The sequence below is a fragment of the Macaca nemestrina genome, chromosome 16 (assembly GCF_043159975.1).
Source record: "Macaca nemestrina isolate mMacNem1 chromosome 16, mMacNem.hap1, whole genome shotgun sequence".
NCBI lineage: Eukaryota > Metazoa > Chordata > Mammalia > Primates > Cercopithecidae > Macaca > Macaca nemestrina.
This window is the reverse complement of record NC_092140.1, coordinates 100675585-100694612: the sequence shown is the minus strand read 5'-3', so window position 1 is coordinate 100694612 and position 19028 is coordinate 100675585. Positions and strand designations below refer to the sequence as shown.

General features: G+C 45.6%; 1 protein-coding gene across 2 annotated transcripts in view; it reads left to right on the top strand.

Annotated features, from left to right (window-relative positions):
- The first annotated feature begins 906 nt into the window (after positions 1-906).
- Positions 907-19028, top strand: part of LOC105490228 (ATPase phospholipid transporting 8A2) — a 654028-nt gene continuing 635906 nt past the window's right edge. Inside the window, exon 1 of one of the 2 annotated variants that reach the window (XM_011755645.2) lies at positions 907-1124. In XM_011755645.2, the coding sequence (XP_011753947.2) occupies positions 1049-1124 (76 nt within the window). In that variant the 5' untranslated portion in view covers positions 907-1048. The remainder of the gene's footprint in view (positions 1125-19028) is intronic. The other variant, XM_071081519.1, reaches the window with a different exon arrangement.

Sequence of the window (19028 nt, the reverse complement as noted above, 5' to 3'; positions counted from 1 at the left end):
ATTTAGGTTAAAAGAAATGTAATGATCGCATCAGTAAATGCAAGGTCAGACTTTCACCTGAACGGTTTTATTTTTGTTTTGTTCTGTTTTTACTCCGAGGTCAGAATGTCACAGGCACGATAAAGATTTAGCTTTTTATCTTCATGGGATTGTGCCCAGAAAGATCAAGCACAGTCTAAACATTATGCGATAAGTAAAAACAAAAAATAGATCAAGTGACCTTGGACAAGTCACCTTACCTCTCGATGGTTTGGTTTATGAAAGAAAGTGTGAGTGTGTGTCGATGGGTCTGTGCGTGTGCTCGCGGGAGGGTGCTGCTAAGGTTCCTTAGGGCTACCTGCAGCTTTAATATGCGTGGTTAGAATGCCAGGCAGGTTGTGTAGAGTGGGGGGCTGGAGACCCCCGACTTCTCTGGTGCCAAGCCACACATCAGACACTTTGGAAATAACCCTTCCACGAAGACCCTGAACAGAGACCACCAGGCTGGGCACGGAAGAACAGAAATTGCGAAAAGAAAGGGGCAGGATGCGTCCTGGGGGATCACAGCGCCTCCACTTCCACATGACAAGTGACAGGCAGGTAAACAGGCAGCAGACAGGCAGAGACTCCAAGTCCCCCAGGGGCACCCCTCTCCTGGAAGAGCCCACGAAAGCACAGGCCCAATCCCCCACCCCACCAAGCCCTCCCCATCGCCTTCCCCGACAGCTAAAAGCCCCCGGTCCTGCGTAACATTGCGGATCCCTCCCAGCCTCCCGTCCGCTCCTCCTCCCGCGGGGCTCCGCTCAGGGCCGGTCCCCCGCCCCCACGCCGCAGCCCGGGCCAGCGGGGCCCGCCGCGGTGCCGTTCGCGGGCGCTGCCGCATTGGCCGCTGCGGCACGGACGGCGCAGCCTCGGGCGCTGCCCGGCACAGGCGCGGGCGGTCCCGGCCAGCTAGCAGCCCGGCGAGGTGCTGGCCCACCCATGGCCCTCGGGCCGCGGACCCTGCGCCCAGCCCTGCGCGTAGCCTCCGTCTCTCGCCCGGGGCCTCCGAGCCCCCCACACGGGCGAGATGCTGAACGGCGCAGGCCTGGACAAGGCTCTTAAGATGTCCCTGCCGCGGAGGTCGAGGATCCGCTCGTCCGTGGGTGAGCTGGGAGGGGCGCGGCGGGGGGGGGGGGGGGAGGGGGGTGGGCCGGGGGGGGGGAGGGGGGGGAGGGGGGGTGGGCCGGGGCGGGGGCGGCGCGGGGCGCGTCTGCGGTTCTGCGACACTGCCCCGCCCGCGCGCTGCTCCCCTCCCTGGGCTCCCCGGGCTCCCCGGGCTGCAGCATCCGCGGACGCCGCGCGCTGGCCGCACGGGGACTGGGCGTCGCTGCACCTGCGGGGCCAAAAGGCCCCAGGCCCGGGCGACTGGAGCGGCGGGCGTCAGAGACCCCCCGGCTCGTCCCTGTACAGATGTGTGTGCGCGCGTGCGCGTGCGTGAGTGTGTGCGCGCGCCCTGTGTGCGTGCCCGTGCGCCCCTACGCGCGGATGCGGCTCAGGGAGGTGACCTAGGCGGCAGTCCCCGCGGTGGTGGGCACTGTTGGGTGGCGCGGGGAAGATGCAGCCTTCCCCGCCCGCGGCCGGCCCGCGGTGCTGCAGAGCTCAAAGGCAGAGGGGGGAAAAGGCATCCGAAAGGTTCCTCCAGTGATTCTCACCACTTGGAGCCCCGGGTCCTCGCGCGCACAGCGGCGACGTACTGGCTCATAACCGTCCGTGCATACAACCACCTGGAGACGAACACACACATGCACACGCGCGCGCGCACACACAGGTACACACACACGTACACACGCACGCGTGCACACACACCCTGCCTGCAGGCGCCTGGGTGTTGGAACTCGAAACCTAAACCCAAAAACGCATATAACATCCCTGACCCTTCGCACTGTTAGAGGCCTGCGTTCTATGATTATAGAGCACATTTAGAAACCATGATGTCGTGCAGCTGGATGTTATGTGGCTATGACACTTGATAAGGGTACCTAGACCATTAGTTAATGCAGACGTAGAGAGGAGCCCCCAAAATGATTTCTTACCGTTTCAGGACTGCGGCAAATTTGCAGGCAGATCTTTGACATGAGGAAGGTAGAGGGTGTGCAGTTTGGAGCTGGGGTCACTTGTCTTCGTGCTTTTTTATTTGTTTTGAGAAAACAGGCGCATGAAAATAAGCGACTTTCGTATTTCTGTAGTTGAGTAACGTGAGAGGGAAGCAAGCTTATCAGGTAATTTAAGCCAGTGTTTGTTAAACTTGGGTAAAGTCAGGACACTTTCATATTCATTTTAAGGAGAATCCCAGCCTGAAGGGGTCACGGGGCGCAGGGTCAAGACTAAATAGCGGGGAAGAGACAGTGGGAGGGCGCAGGGATACAGGCGTGAGGCTGCGGCAGCCTGGGGAGACCTGGGGACACCCTCTGTACCTTCGCAGGTGGAGCCAAAGGCATTTGCTTGTGATTTGGATGTGGGGCTTCAGTATAATAAAAGAATTAAAGATGGCCCCAAGGGTGTTGGTCTGAGACACCGGAGGAATGCACCCCTTGCTGAGATGGGGAAGCTGCGGAGGACCAGGGTTCGCTTTTGCGGAGAGGGCAGGTGTGAATAATTTGGTCTGAAATGCCTACCACAGAGCCAAGTGGAGATGATTAGTAGAGAGCTGGATTCATGAGTCTGTGCTCCGGGGAGTGTGCAAGGTATCTGCATTCAAGAGTCGTCGGCAGGACCGGCTCCTAGAGTGTATACCCTGCAGCTGCTCAGAGTCTGGCTCTGTCAAGAGTAGGCACTTGCTTGGATGTTCTGCCCAATGTTGCTGTCTTGAAAGTCTTAATTTTTGAACAAGGGGCCCACATTTTCATTTTACACCGGCCCCTAAGAATTATGTGATCAGCTGTCAATGTGTATAGATGTGACCTAGAAAAGAGGGGTTCTTGGATAGAGTCCTGGGCACTCTAACATTTTGAGGTCAGGGAGATGAGGGACAACAGAAAGGGCCTGAGAGGATGGCCAGGGAGGTCCCTGGAAACCCAGAGGGGGTGCTCTGAAACTCAGTGAGGAGATGTTCAGGGAGGGGTGGGGTGCACCTGTGTCCAATGCTGCCGAGCTCAATGAAGATGAGACTGGAGAACCGTCGTGTCAGTGGAGGTCACTGGTGATCTTGAAGAGAGCTGTTAACCTATCATTGTGAGGAACAGTGCCTGATAGAGCAGGTGTAAGAGAGTAACAGGACAGGAACTGGAAACAGCAAGTCCAGAAAACTCTTTTGGGTGAATATTGCAGAAAAGGGGGGGAGAAGCAGATCGACTGGTAGCTGGGGGAAGATGTGAGTTCAAGAGAGGTCACTTTGTTCTGATAGGTCCCGTAGTCTGACGGCATGAACATCAACGCAGGGAGCTTTTAGGGAGCAAGGGGGAAGGCAGTGATCTGAGAGTAACCGTGGGGAGCAGGGTCCTCCTGGCACAGCAGTTAAGGCAAGAAGTTTCAGGAATAGTCAGAGGGGTCGGGTTGGGGGGGATCTTGCTGATGACAGGCTGAAAGCTCCAGGAGACAGAGTGGAGGCTCTGAGGTTGGGTCTGTTTAGGGTATTTGCATAATGTATGGGGAAGAAAGAGGATCTGCATAGTGTGAGCTTCCGGGGACACTGATGGAAACAGGGGCAAAGGGTCTGACAGTCGTGTACTCCCATAAAAATACTAAACAAAGATGTGTGATTTTTAATGAAGTCTGCTACTTTTCATTTTTTGAAAATAAACTAATGATGAAAGGATTGCAGGTCATAGCCTCAAGATTATATGCTGAGCTGTATATTCTTTTTAAAAATAATTCTGGAATATTTTCTTGTCTGAACCATCTTTGATTCTGCACATTCAATTGCACTTTGATCAGTTTTACCTTTCCCCAAATATCTACTTGGTGCCAGTGTGTCTCATTTTGCCAAATGATGAAAATCCAAAGATTTGTGACCATGGGGATCCTCCTGCCCTTATAGTGCTTACAGTCTGCTCAGGGTGGAGCCCCTTGGAATGGAAACAAAGTCAGTGACAAATATGTATCAGTGCCTTCTATGTGCCAGGCATGGTTCTAGGTGCTAGAGACAGAGCAGTGAATACAGCAGTGTGTCTCATGGAGCTTATGTTCTAGGCAGTGATTATAATGTACTTGGGAAGAGCTCTCAACTCTCTGCTCTCACCTTGACCCAGATGAGTAAGGAAATTAACTGTGTGCATGTGAATATGGGTGTCGGGGTTGTGGGAGGGGAGCAGTGGGAACAGAAAGGAAGGAAGTTGTTCTCTATGGACGACAGCATCAGTGCTGTCTAGGGCAGAAGCTCTTCCCTATCTTACTGAATTTCTGGACTTCATGAAAGAACAGGCAGGCAGGAAGTGCACAGACCAAATGCAGAACCCAGATAACTACAAATATTCCTTTTTTTTTTTTTTTTTTTTTTTTTTGAGTCTGTCGCCAGGCTGGAGTGCAGTGGTGTGATCTTAGCTCACTGCAACCTCCGCCTCCCGGGTTCAAGCAATTCTGCTGCCTCAGTCCTCAGAGTAGCTGGGACTACAGGCGCGCGCCACCTTACCCAGCTAAGTTTTGTATTTTTAGTACAGACGGGGTTTCACCATGTTGGCTAGGATGATCTCGATCTCTTAACCTCGTTATTCACCCACCTCGGCCTCCCAAAGTGCTGGGATTACAGGCATGAGCCACCGCCCCCAATCAGGGCTACAAATCTTCTAGAAACTGCCCCTGGAGCCCTCCTCTAAATTCCATGCCCAATTCACCCTGCCCTCTGCTGGTCATCAAAGATGTTTTTTAATGTATGCTTGCTGTTTTTGCCAGAACAACTTGGCTTAAGTTTCAAGGAGGAGAAGCAGGGCAGCTGAAAATATAAGCAGAGCTAATGTGAGAATGTAATAGCTGGAGGATGTCTCAGAGATGGTCTGATCCCTTCACTTCACAAATGGAAAAAACAATTCAGAGAAATTCCTTACTTGCTACGTAATTTCTGTCAGGACCAGCTAATTAGCAAGTCCAATGTGGTTCTTATTGTCCACCTGCCTAGTTCAATATCAGATCTAAATGGAACAGAATACTCTCATTGATTCTATATTGTTTTCTCTTCCTTGACAGGAAATAAAGATAATAATCTAATTTCTCCTGCTCTCATTCCCTGTACTACCCTGTGTGTGCTCAGTAATTACAGATTTTACTCATCTCTGTCATGGGCAGCTTTTGAACTTGGTCTAATGGTCTAGATTCTGTTTTGAAGTTTCTTAAGGGCAGTATATCTAGGGGTTAAAACCCCAGACTTTAGGGTTAAAGAGAATTCAGTTTTTTTTTTGAAACGGAGTCTTGCTCTGTCACCCAGGGTGGAGTGCAGTGGTGCGATCTTGGCTCACTGCAAGCTCTGCCTCCTGGGTTCACGCCATTCTCCTGCCTCAGTCTCCCGAGTAGCTGGGACTACAGGTGCCTGCCATCACGCCAGGCTAATTTTTTTTTTTTGTATTTTTAATAGAGATGGGGTTTCACCATGTTAGCCAGGATGGTCTCGATCTCCTGACCTCATGATCCACCCGCATCAGCCTCCCAAAGTGCTGTGATTACAGGCATGAGCCACCGTACCCTGCCTGAATTCAGGTTTTAACACTGTCATTTCTACCTATATTCTACATTTACTTCTGTTACAGATAAAGATAAAAATAAGAGTTTGCACTTTGTGGGTGGTTGGTAGTGGTCTGTGGGTATGTGCATGTAAGTGCGTGCATTAATTGACACATAATCAAGATGATATCGACAGCATGTCAGATTTCTACCATGCTGCCCATCGTCATCTAAGGCAAAGTCCTCCATCTAGGCATGTATCCTATGTAATAGAAGAATTGGCAAAAACTTCCTTTATTATTTTCCCCTCTAAATCTAATGATGGAGGCCTAACTAGGAGAGGACTGCATAGTCATCACAGGAGAATTGAAATGTTCTGTTACTGTGGTTATCCAGGTGTAAATGGTTACAGAAATAAGCGCTTACTCACCAGGAGCTCTGAATCTGGATAGAGCGTTGTTCATCGTCTAGGGGCTCTGAAGGTCATCACCTTCTGTTGAAAGGAGTCCTGCCTACAAGGCTGTCTTCTACCCCACACGTGGCCAAAAAGCACCTCTGTGGATGCCTTCTGTTGTCCAATAATTGGTTTTACATTTACAACGGATACGTTATCTTAAAACCCCCTCAGACAGAGGTGCCAGCTAGGCAATGGAATATTTTATAGTTATTTTCGAAAATGTTTTAAAACATTTATGAGAGGAAGTGTATACAGTGCCTCTAAAGAAGGGTCTCTATTATTCCTCCTTGGATCTTTACATTTACTAAATATAACTTCTGGTCAATACCACACTGGATACAAGATGTTATTTACATCCACTTAGGCTGGGAAAAGTGCTCAGCACAAATGTTAACAACCATTAAGAAGGGCTAAAAATAAAAAAGTGATCTCACCCATGCCCTGGGAGTCTCTCCCCATCATCATCAAGGGCAAACACAGAAACAGGACCTCCTCTAGGAGAGGAGAGAGCCCTTCCAGGAATAGAGTAAGGAGTGGGGACCTGTCACACCCCAGTGGCTTCCTGGGTCTGCCTGCACAGATGTGTTGTAAAAGTACCTGGATGGGCTGGGCACCGTGTCTCATGTCTGCGTTCCCAGCACTTTGGGAGGCCGAGACAGGTGGATCATTTGAAGTCAGGAGTTCAAGACCAGCCTGGCCGACATGGTGAAACCCTAAAAGTATAAAAATTAGCCAGGTGGTTGTGGTGCACGCCTGTAATCCCTGTAACTCAGCAGGCTGAGGCAGGAGAATCACTTGAGTCTGTGAGGGGGAGGTTGTGGTGAGCCAAGATTGCACCACTGCACTCCAGTCTGGGCGACAGAGTGAGACCCTGTCTCTAATAAAACAAAACAAAACAAAACAGTACTTGAATGACCAAGCCTGGTGGCTTACATGTGTAATGTCAGCACTTTGGGAGGTCCAGGTGGGAGGTTCATTTGAGGCCAGGAGTTCGAGACCAGCCTGTACAACATAGTGAGACCCCATCTCTATAAAAAATTTATAAATAGCCAGGCATCGTGGCACATGCCTGTAGTCCCAGCTGCTTGAGAGACTGAGGTGGAAGGATCACTTGAGCCCAGGAATTCGAGGCTGCAATGAGCTACTGCACCACCTTATTCCAGCCTGGACAACAGAGCAAGACCCTTTCTCTAAAGAAAAACAAAGAGCACATGAATGATGCTGGTCGCTCCCCAGCTGTGATGGGGGAGGGCTACTGGGCCCAGTATTACCACTGATACGTGTGCGCGTGTTTGTGTGAACAGGTCTCTTGCTCTGATGCTTCATTTCTTCCCTCCCGCCCTGCCCCTGTTAAGCTTGTCATATAATATTTCATCATATTTCATGCTAAAAAGTGATCTAATCCTCATTCTGTTTTTTCCCCAGAGTTTTGCTTGGTTTTTTTTTTTTTTTTTTTTTGGTAATCATTAGTTTATAAATACTGCCCATTTTGCTTTCCATCACGATCATTCCCAGGTGAGTGTAGAAAAAGCTGCATTCAGGAATGTGGTAAAATCTTACAGGAAGATTTATGCCATTTTGATTGGTTTGCTTCAGGTTGCCTGAATTTTTAACACCCTCTTCTTGTCACAGAGAAGAGAACTTTGTTATTTTTGGCTTTCACTGGAGATCTCACTTCAGAGTTGGTTAGTATGGGTTTCTGCTTTCCAAGCTGACATGTTTTTTTTCTTTTTAGCATCTGTTCCATATACAGGGTGAATAGCTACAGGGTTCCAAAATTGCGCGTGAAGCAGCTCCTCCACATATTCCTCACTAGCCCGCATAACTGACAGCACTTGGCTGTCTCCGTCCCTGCTGTCCTAGCTCCGTCCCTGCTGTCCTAGCTACTCTGTAGCTCTGCCCACCTGATACTGCGCCACTGATGGCAGGCAGTGCTGTTGGGAAGAGAGCAAAGGAAATGAGTCTGGTGGTGTGAGAATAAAGATAATAAAGGTAATTACGAATACGTCTTTAGTGTTTTTCGCATATTTTTCTTACTGGTCTTCACACCATCCCTCTGAGAAATATATTATTATTGCTTCCCATTTAAAAATTCTATATACCTATTTGTATACTTTTCTTTTTAAGTAAAGGCAGGAGAGAAGAAATACTCCAGATAGGAGAAATGTGTTTTTCCTTTTCCCCTCTTTTGCAGAGAATGTTAAGGCAGGCTTGTTACTTTTGATTCAGAGGTTTTGCATTCAGAAGTCAGTGTTCCTGTCTTGTGTAATCTTTTGCCAAATCATCAGCAATGTACGTTTCACACATTGCAGGGAAGCATTCGGGTGCTCCTTCTCCCTTTTCTGTCTCTAGAGATACTGTGTAAGCCAGACGCGGCACCGAGGATCCCAGGATTACTGTAAATATTTTAAGCACATTACAGAGACTGATTATGTAGGAAACTAGGGTAAGCGAACTACTCCACAGAATGAGTGAGTACTTCTCTGTGCTGACATTTGCAATCTCATTCCAGATGTTTAGTTCAAAGACAGTTGCTTTTTTCAAGGTCATGATATGTGAGTATTGGGGAGCAGTTCATTCATATTCAAAGGAGAGAACAGTGGCCTGGCTGATAATATATTCAGTCACTGCGCCGTGGGATCAGGCCTCTTATCAGCTATTTTTAGCCACATAATGACTATCCTTATTTAAGTCTCTTCCATTTTCTTTTTATTGTCTTTATTCTAATGCATCGAGGAAACATAACATTGGTTTTAAAACTGCGGAATTTCTGTGTCTAACCCTCAAAGCAGTGGTTACTGTATATGTAGCAAACAAACTAAGGGGTCTTATGGGACTCGGCGGAGCGGGCCCTGCTAAACGTGTAAGATAGTGTGCCGTTTCTGCGGCGTCCCCCGCCCCAGCGTGCCATGTCCCCAAGTTAGTCTGCTGTCCATTTGTGCTGGAGAGAATAAGAGAAACACACAGTCTTTCTGGATCCACTCTAAGTTCATTTTCCTGTTGCCCCTTCCTGAAGCTTGGAAATACATTCATTCAACTCGATTGAACTCTTCTAGTGTCTGATTTTCTGGTGGTAGAGTTTGGGCAGATTTTCCGGAAGGGAAGACACCAGTGTGGGCAGGCAACTGAATAGGTTTCTCGGCTGGATGCAAACACAGGGATGAGTGAAGATTGTAAATGAAATGCACAGTTAGGGCCTGTTATAAGACTCCAGGTGCAAAATAATGAGACCTGAACCTGGGCGGCATCAGAGAGAAGTGCAAGTGATAATGGAAAACAGCTGGGTTGCAATCAAGCCCTACAAAGGGAAGCGAGGGAGATGAGAGATGAGGGAGGAGCTCTCCCTGGTCTTGGGCAAGTAGAATCGTTGAGCTTATACCTTGCTTGTCTAAGATTTGTCCTTTAGAGAGCCCGAGAGACTTTGTACAGAGCAGGCATTACTCTGTAGAGTCAGATTATTAAAGTTGAAGGTGACTTTGCAGATCTTTGCTGTGCAGTAGAGTGGCCACTAGCTGGGTGTGGCTGAAGAAATGGTGAGTCACAACTGAGCTGGGCTGTAACGGTAAAATATGCACTGGATTTCTGAGACTTAGTACGAAAAAGGAAAATGGAACAGTTCATTCACCATGTTTTCTGTTTATTATATATCGAAATAATATTTTGGATATGTGAGGTTAAATAAAATATATTATTAAAATTATTGTATGTATTTCCTTTTTTTTAGTGCAGCTGCTAGAAAGTTTAAAATTGTATATGTGGTCTGCATTATATTTCTATTGGTGAACAAATTATAGATCATCTAGTCCAAATACTTTAATTGATTATTTATGGAATTGCAGACTTTCAGAAATAAAATTATCTGACAGTCAACACCCCCGTTGCTTCACAGGGAAACCAAGGTCATGAAAGGTGAAGATCCAGGGACTTGTCTGATCTTCCAACGATAGTACCAGTGTGAAAGAACTAAAGCCATGTCTTTGGATTCTCCAAGTATTAAAAAAAAATTGTTTTTCTTCTCTGCCCCCTCCCTCCAGCATTTTTTTTTCAGGGTTATTTATCTTCCTCTTGAGTGAATGTCTCCCTCAGGCACACTCTGAGATATCCACCTTAAGTTAATTTTGAAAATGAACTGGGTTATGGCACTAGGAAATAATATTATATTTCTTTGAACCTAATCTCTAATAGAATCTGTTTGCCTGAGTCTTTTAGTATTGTCTGATATTATCAGTCAGTATTTATGGAGAGGATCTTCAACACATTCCTCACTCCAAAAGTGAGATTTATGGTTAATCTCACTTTTGACTGCATGACAAATCTTAATACCCTACACAACAACCTTCTTTAAGACCAGTGGGCATCTCAGCAGCACTTTTTTCTTCTCAGAGACCAGTCATTGATTGGAGTAGAGCACCTTTTAAAGCAACACATTTAAAAATTACTTTCTCCAATGTCGGAAAAATGGAGAAAGTAAATACAAAAGAGAAAAAGTCTGAATAGATAATGTTCAAATACCATTAGGTTGTGAGTGGCTCTGAGTCCTGCTAGGAAGACAAAGGTAGGTTTTATTACCAGGGGCTGCTGCTGGACTTTTAAAATTGTTCAAGACCGAGTTTTTAGGCCTTTCTTTTAAACTACATTGATGAAATTATGGGCTGTGATAATAAACACAGTGCTGGCAACCAAGATAATACTGGGTGATGATTGGTAGTCCGACAACTTGTATCAGTGTGTGGTTACTTTGATTTCACTCATAATTTGTGAGTCCCCATGATGAGAGCTATGTTGTCTGCAGTCTGTGATATTTTTCAGTGGAGATCTTGGCCTTCTGAGCGTGGGTACAGAGTGTGGCTGAAGAGCCCCAGGGTAGGAGAGCTAGTCCGGAGTTCTGAGACTACCCGCCAGGCTCTTCTATGGAGGATGGTATGTTGACAAGATATTACAGGGCAATGTTGGCAGTGTTGTGCAGAGGAAGTGGGATGGCATCTGTGTGAACACTGTGATGTTGTCCGTGTTAACACTATGAATTCAGCACCAGAAGTCACACCATGATGTCACACTGTGTCACACCGTGACAATGTATAATGACAGGTATCCCCCATTATGGTATCATACAGAAGAGTTTCACTGCCCTAAAAATCCCCTGTGCTCCAGCTGTTCATCCCATCCTTCCTCTGTAACCTTCCGCAACCACTGATCTTTTTACTGTCTCCATAGTTACAGCTTTGCTCTTTACACAGTGTCATGTAGTTAGCATCATATAGTATGAAGCCTGTTCAGATTGGCTTCTTTTACTTAGCAAGATGCATTTAATGTTCCCCCATGTGATTTCATGGCTTGACAGCTCATTTCTTTTTATCCTTGAATCATACTCCGTTGCCTAGATGTACCACAATTTATCAATTCACCTCCTGAAGAACATCTTGGGTGCTTTTACTTTTTGAAATTATAGATAAAGCTGTTATAAATACTCCTGTGCAGGTTTTTGTGTGGACATAAGTTTTCATGTCTTTTGGGAAAATTCCAAGGAGTGTGATTGCTGGTTCATATGCTAAGAGTATTTTGGAAGAAACTGCCAGATTGTCATCCAAAGTGGCTGTACCATTTTGCATCCCCACCAGCAGTGAATGAGAGTTCCTATTGCTCCACATCCTCATCAGCTTTTGGTGCTTTCAGTGTTTTGAATTTTAGCCATTTGATAGATGTGTAGTGGTGTCTCGTTATTTAAATTTGTAGTTTTCTCATGACATATGACGTTCAGCGTTTTTCCATATTTAATTGCCATCTGTGTATCTTCTTTGGTGAAACATCTGTTCAGATCTTTTGTCATTTTTTTTTTTTGAGACAGAGTCTCACTCTGTTGCCAGGCTGGAGCACAGTGGCACGATCTCAACTCACTACAATCTCCTTCTCCTGGGTTCAAGAGATTCTCCTGCCTCACTGGGACTACCCGCATGCACCACCATGCCCAGCTAATATTTGTATTTTTAGTAGAGATGGGGTTTCGCCATATTTGCCAGGATGGTCTCAATCTCCTGACCTCCTGATCCACCTGCCTGGGCCTCCCAAAGTGCTGGGATTACAGACATGTGTCTTTGGTCCATTTTTTAACTGGGTTGTTTGTTTTCCTAGTTCTGAGTTTGAAGAGTTCTTTGTATATTTTGGATACCAGTCCTTTATAAAAAAATCAGAGGTACGTTTTCCAAATATCCTTTTCCACTCCATGGCTTGTCTTTCGTTCTCTTAACAGTGTCTTTTGCAAGGGTGAAATTTTAATTTTAGCGAAATCCAACTTATCAAAACGTTCTTTCATGAATTATACTTCCGGCGTTTCAAGGCTTTTTGATAATATTTTTGCTTAGCTTTTTGAAATTATATATTTAAATTTATTCTTTGAGAGGGTATGCTTAAATTATGCATATAGTGTTTACTTACTCTGTCCCTAGCAATGGCTAGAGTTAATTAGTATATATATATCTTTTTCCTCTCCATAGAGACCCTCTCCAAACAAAAAGAAGGCAAAAACCTTGGCACGGTTTTACTCCCTACCCCTGACTCTCCCCTACTTTCTTCCTTGTCATAGTCACCTGAGTTGGTTCCAGAGAGTAATTAGTTTTCTCTGGATAACAGGTGTGTGTGACTTTCTTTACTCAGCTGTGCTTCCTTGGGTTTCATTCTCGTTGCTGGAGTAGATCCCTGAGGATCTTTTAGGGAGCATCTGTGAGTGGCCATCTGTCTGATTTTTTTCATGTCCCTAAAAATGCTTTCATGTCATCTTCACAAGTAAGTGACAGTTTTGCTGTCTAAGGAATTCTAGATTCAAAATTCTTTTTCTCTGGTACACTGCTTTATTATCTTACTCATACCCAGATTTGCTGATGAGCATAGATATCAATCTGGTTCTTGTTCCTTTGTAGCTTAGCTATTTTTTTTTGTTTTCATTGGTTTTTAATGATATCTCTATGTTTGATGTTCTGAAATTTCAATACGATGGTTTAAGTATTTCTTTTATTCCATTTGTTGTCTGGTCAACACTGGAAAGATCTTGCAATCTGACACCGGGTCTTTGTTTTTGGGGGAGAAGTCCTCATGTCTCACGTCTTCAAGAGTGGCCTCCTGTGCATTCTCCCTGTTCTGGTGGCAACTCTGGAATTAGACTGCTCTTGCCACTTCTGTCTTTGCTTCCAGCTTTCTTAATTTTCCTTAAATCTCTTTGGGCCCCATTTTTGAAGAACTCTTGGCTTTGTCTTCTTGTTCGGTGATTCTCTCTTCAGCTTTGTTTTGCGTTGTTTTGTTTTTTCCTCTCCAGCTCGTAGTATCTATTAAGTTTTTATTTCAACAATTATATTTTTTCTTGGAAAGATTTCTGACTCTTTTTTCATAACAGCCTAGTATTGCTTCATGTATTGAATATGCACCCATTTCCTGGAGGTTATGAATTACACTTATTTTAAAATCTTTTTCTGATTGTTTTATTATTTAAGTTCTGTTTGCCTCTTCTGTCTCTTGGTGTTCATGAATCTTAAATCCCTTATGATTCTAGAACCCCCACCCTCGTTTTCTGGCAGTCAGGAGTCCCAGGAGGGGCAGTGAAAAGCTGCAGGGCCGTGTGACACTGCCTTGAGCAAGTGCAGGGATGGGTGGGACATGCCACGGGCTGGGCCGCACCAGTGGCTGCTTTGCTGAGCTATATTGCTCAGTGTTTCTTCCACATAAGCAGCTCCATGTTCCATAAACCGCGGGGAAGCCCTTTCCAAAGGGCTTTAGTTAGTCTTTTGATGTCCAGAGCGCCAGTGTTTTAGTGGTTTAACCCTGAACCCAGTGTCGTTAGGGACCACATTAGCCATGCAAGAAGTTTATATTGCTCTTTCCTTTCTTTATTTTATTTTATTTTATTATACTTTAAGTTCTAGGGTACATGTGCACAACGTGCAGGTTTGTTACATATGTATACTTGTGCCATGTTGGTGTGCTGCACCCATCAACTCGTCAGCACCCATCAACTTGTCATTTACATCAGGTATAACTCCCAGTGCCATCCCTCCCCCCTCCCCCCTCCTAGAATAATCAATGCTCTTTCCTTTCTTTTGCTGAAATGCCTGCATGCTGGTGGAGGAGGGAAGCCAACTGAACTGTGCTATTTCATGTGACTTGTGCTACAGTTTAGGCTGAATTCAGCCCTTTCTTTAGGCAAGGGTATAGTCCGGATGACTCCAGCCAGACCTGCTTTTATGTTTTGATCCTGGCACTTGCTAGCTGGGTGTCTTTGGGGAAGTTACCTCATTCGCTCAGCCTCACTTTCCTCCTCTATAAAATGTCAGTAGTAATACCTCCCTCACTGGATTATGGAGAGACTTGAACAAGGTAACATATATAAAGCATTTCACACTACCTGAAACTTAAGAAGTGTTACCTATTCATATAAAATAAATAATTAAAAAAGATGGTTATTATTTCCAGAATAATATACCAGGGGCATAGAGAGCTGAACCTCTTCCATTTTATTTGGTCTATAACTGGATTGGTAACTTCTCTTCATATAATTTGAATTTCATGTGGAAACAATGCCTTTGGAAAGTTTAATTATCCCCCTGGTGGGCTTAAGTTTTTTTGTTTTTGTTTGAGACAAAGTCTTGCTCTGTTTCCAGGCTGGAGTGCAGTGGTGCAGTCATGGCTCACTGCAGCCTTGACGTCCCAGGCTCAAGCAATCCTCTCACCTTAGCCTCTTGAGTAGCTGGGACTACAGGTACACACCACTATGCCCAGCTAATTTTTAAAATTTTTGGTAGAGATGAGGTCTCCCTGTGTTGCCCAGGCTTAGGCTTAATTTTTTTTTTTTTGGACGATTTTGCTCTGTTGCCCAAGCTGGAGTGCAGTGGCTCAACCTCGGCGGTTCACTGCAACCTCTTCCTCCTGGGTTCTAGTGATTCTCCTGCCTCAGGCTCCCGAGTAGCTGGGATTACAGGCGTGAGCCACCATGCCTGGCTAATTTTTGTATTTTTAGTAGGGACGAGGTTTCACCATGTTGGCCAGACTGGTCTTGAACTCCTGGCTTCAAGTAATCTGCCCACCTCGGCCTCCCAAAGTGCTGGGATTACAGGTGTGAGCCACCACCCCTGGCTGGGTTTAATTTTCAAAGAGCATTATAAAACTCTGCTCACATCAGTGAGTGCATGGGAGAATTCAGTCGTTCCTGAGAAACAAAACCAGTTTTCTTTGTGATGATGGTGCTTCGTTAAACTTAGAGGAACTCAGTCATTATGTAGGTTCCTATTAACCACCCCCCGCCCCGGGGACCCCTACCCTGGTCACTGATAGGAATATGGAGGCAGGCTGAGGTGGAACCCATTCAGACCTGCACTTCAGTGAACTATGCTAAGCTATGTGGTAGTCTGAACTGTAATAGGGATGAATTGTTCTTCCATTGGAATCCAAATAGGCATTTCCTCTTCTCTCTAAGAATGAAAGCTGTGACCTCCACATTAATTCCAGATTCTGAAACAGTTTATTGGTGGCGTTTTTTCTGTGCCTTGATTTCCCTGCAGAACAACACATCTTCTGGGGACCTCTTGTCCGTGGATCCTGCCAATACAGGATTCTTCGTGTTCAACTACTTATTAAAAAACACAGGATTCGGTCACTTCTCTCTGGACTTTTCTGAAGATAATTTTCCCCCTTCTTTAGCCTTGTTAATATAGAGAACTGGCTCATTCTGTGCTTGGGACTAAGACAGTGAATAACGGGAGAAACATTGCTGAGGTGGTTCTGCCTAGAAAGCAATCAAGGATTTCCAGGGCAGCCGTGAGCAGCCATGAGCCTCAGGCTGGATGCTTTAGCCGGAGTTTAACTAGTGCAAATGGGTCTGAGCTGCAGGGTCTAAATGGACCTGTCTTTTCCACACCCGAAACGTTTCTTTCTGTTTGTGTGTTTGTACACATTCATCTCTAAGCACTTGCTTCTGCTTTTGTGGGTCACTTTGAGGTGGGCTGAGTCCTAGTCACGTCTAGATTCTTGTAGCACATTCTAACTGTTGCGGGTGTTGGGCTGAGCTCTTGGTGGGGTTCACCTGCTACAGCCCAGGTTTAATGGTGGTCCACTTTGACAGTTGGGATGTGCACAGCTTCACTGCCTTAACCACCTCACCAGTCACTAAAATGGGCGTAAATGACAAACCCATTTATCAACTTACTTCAAGGCGCACCTAGAGAAAGAGGAGAACAATTGGAGTGACTGAAACATTATTTAGAGCTGTAATTTTCTAAAACCTGAAGAATTTTATAATTTTCAGAGTTTTTGATAGGTGTTTAAACTTAAAAGTTTAAAGATAGGGGTTTCGTTCTTTAATCTGTAAATGTTTCTATATATTGATTAAAATCACTTTATTAGGCCGGGCGTGGTGGCTCATGCCTGTAATCCCAGCACTTTGGGAGGCGGGGTGGGTGGATTACCTGAGGTCAGGAGTTTGGGACCAGCCTGGACAACTTGGTAAAACCCCGTCTCTACTAAAAATACAAGATTAGCCAGGCGTGGTGGTGCATGCCTGTAATCCCAGCTACTTGGGAGGCTGAGGCAGGAGATTCGCTTGAGCCTGGGAGGTAGAGACTGTGGTGAGCCAAGATCGTGCCACTGTACTCCAGCCTGGGCAACAGAGCAAGACTCCATTTCAAAAAAAAAATCTTTACTAGTATTTTCAGTTATTTTTATGGCGAGGGCTGTTTTGGTTGAGATATTGTTGTGTTATCTTATTTAGTGTCAGAATTAAGAAAGGAAAGGAGGGAAGGAGAGAAAGAAGGAGGAAAGAAAGAAGGAAGGAAGGGATAAAGGAAGTGAAAAGAAGAAAGCTGGCTCCTGGGGGACACGTCAAGGATACTTCAGCACAGTTCCCAGTTCCTGTGGTCGGGAGAGCTTGTCTCAGGAGTGAGCCAAACACAGGAGCAGTGACACGGCCAGCAATGGGCATGAGGGGAAGTTGGGGTGAGGGCAGGTGTGCATGAAACACATGCTGAAGGAAACGATGTCTCTGCCTGTTTGATGGAAAATAGATTCACCAGGGAAGAGAAAGCCAATGAGAATCCAATGAAAGGGTCTTGGGCAAAGCTCTGTGATGTGGAAGAAATGCAGCTCTACAGCAGGAGGATTCAATGAGTGTAGCACCAACTACACTCCAATGAGTGCCCGCACCCAATAGGAGACTCATCACAATTAAATTACCTGCTATAAGGTTGTGATAAGACAAACAAGAACTTAGTCAAGATAGTGGCACTCAGTGAAATATGGGGGAATCCAAGGCTGGAAGTAGCCACTGTTTTACTTCCAGGAATTGAAAATAGGCAAGTTTGGAAATAGGAAACCCCAGCATTCTAGATGTAAGGAGAATCAAATAGAAATTGTTGGGTTTTTGTAATATTAAAGTAGAATATGATTTTGTTGAGTATAATAATTATTTTAGTCATGTTTTCCCCCTAAAATACTAAAACTCTGGACTTAATGAGGCCAGTAATTGTCAGCCAAGGAAATAAGACAATAGGTTGAAAAAGGCGGCTTCAGCACTGGCTCAGTCCAAGCACTCTCTGGGAGGTGTGCTAAACTGGTCTAGGGTTACTTGGAAATCTTCAGCCTCTTCTTTTAGTCAGGGACAAATGAACTAGAGCACTGAGGGTGAAATGTACGACTGATTGACTTAGACAACCTGAGAGGCATTGAGAAAAGTTGTGTTTGGTAATTAATGCGGAAACGCATTTGTGAGCCTGTTCATCAAATTCAACTTTGGAATGAAGAAGTACACCAAGTAGCTTCTCTTAGCTGCTTTTTCCTCAAATCAACAAATATTTGTTGAACATCTCTTGTGTCTAATGTGTCAGTCAGTGACCTGGATTCATAGTTGTGGATGAAGGATGCATAATACTGCATAGTTCCTGTTTCCAAGGCTTTTACCATCTGACTGGGGAGAGAAGACCTGGACATGTAGAAAGGAAATAGTAAAAAGTAGGCGATGTCCAAGACAATACTGGAAGAGATGCTCACAAGGCATAATTAATTGCTAACGGAGTTGTGAGGATAAGTGAACACTTGAAGCAAAGAGTGGTCATGGTAAACTTTTAGGAAGAGGACACAAGTTAGGTTTCAATTTTTTGCCTTTTGTTTTGTTTTGAGACGGAGTCTCGCTCTGTCTCCCAGGTTGGAGTGCAGTGGTGTGATCTCAGCTCACTGCAACTTCCACCTCCCAGGTTTAAGTGATTCTCCTGCCTCAGCCTCCTGAATAGCTGGAATTACAGGCATGTGCCATCACGCTCAGCTAATGTTTGTATTTTTAGTACAGATGAGGTGTCACCATGTTGGCCAGGCTGGTCTTGAACTCCTGACCTCAAGTGATTCACCCACCTTGGCCACCCAAAGTGCTGGGATTACAGGCGTGAGCCACTGTGCCCAGCCCATTTTTTTTGCTTTTTAAAAAGTCAAGGTTATTAAGGTATAATTTACACACAGTGAAATGTGCCCTTTTGGGGTGTAAAGTACGCATAGTGTATGGGTGTATAATGTGGCTTGATGACTTTCACAAAAACACAGCTGTGTACAGTGAAGATAGGGATTTTCCATCACCCCTAAAGTTCTCCCCTGTCCCTTTGTACTCAGTTCCCTTCCCCTCTCCCAGCCCCTGTTAACCACTGATCTGATTTCTGACTCCGTAGTTTTGTCTTTCCCAGAATGTCATACAAATGGAATTATCCAGTGTGCAGTCTTCTTTGGCTTCTTTCACTTACATACTGCTTTTAAGATTCATCTGAGCAGGCGTGGTGGCTCATGCCTGTAATCCCAGCATTTTGAAAGGCTAAGCCGGGTGGATCATTTGAGGTCAGGAGTTCGAGACCAACCTGGCCATCATGGTGAAACCCTGTCTCTACTAAAAATACAAAAATTTGCTGGGCGTGGTGGTACCCACCTGAATCCAGCTACTCAGGAGGCT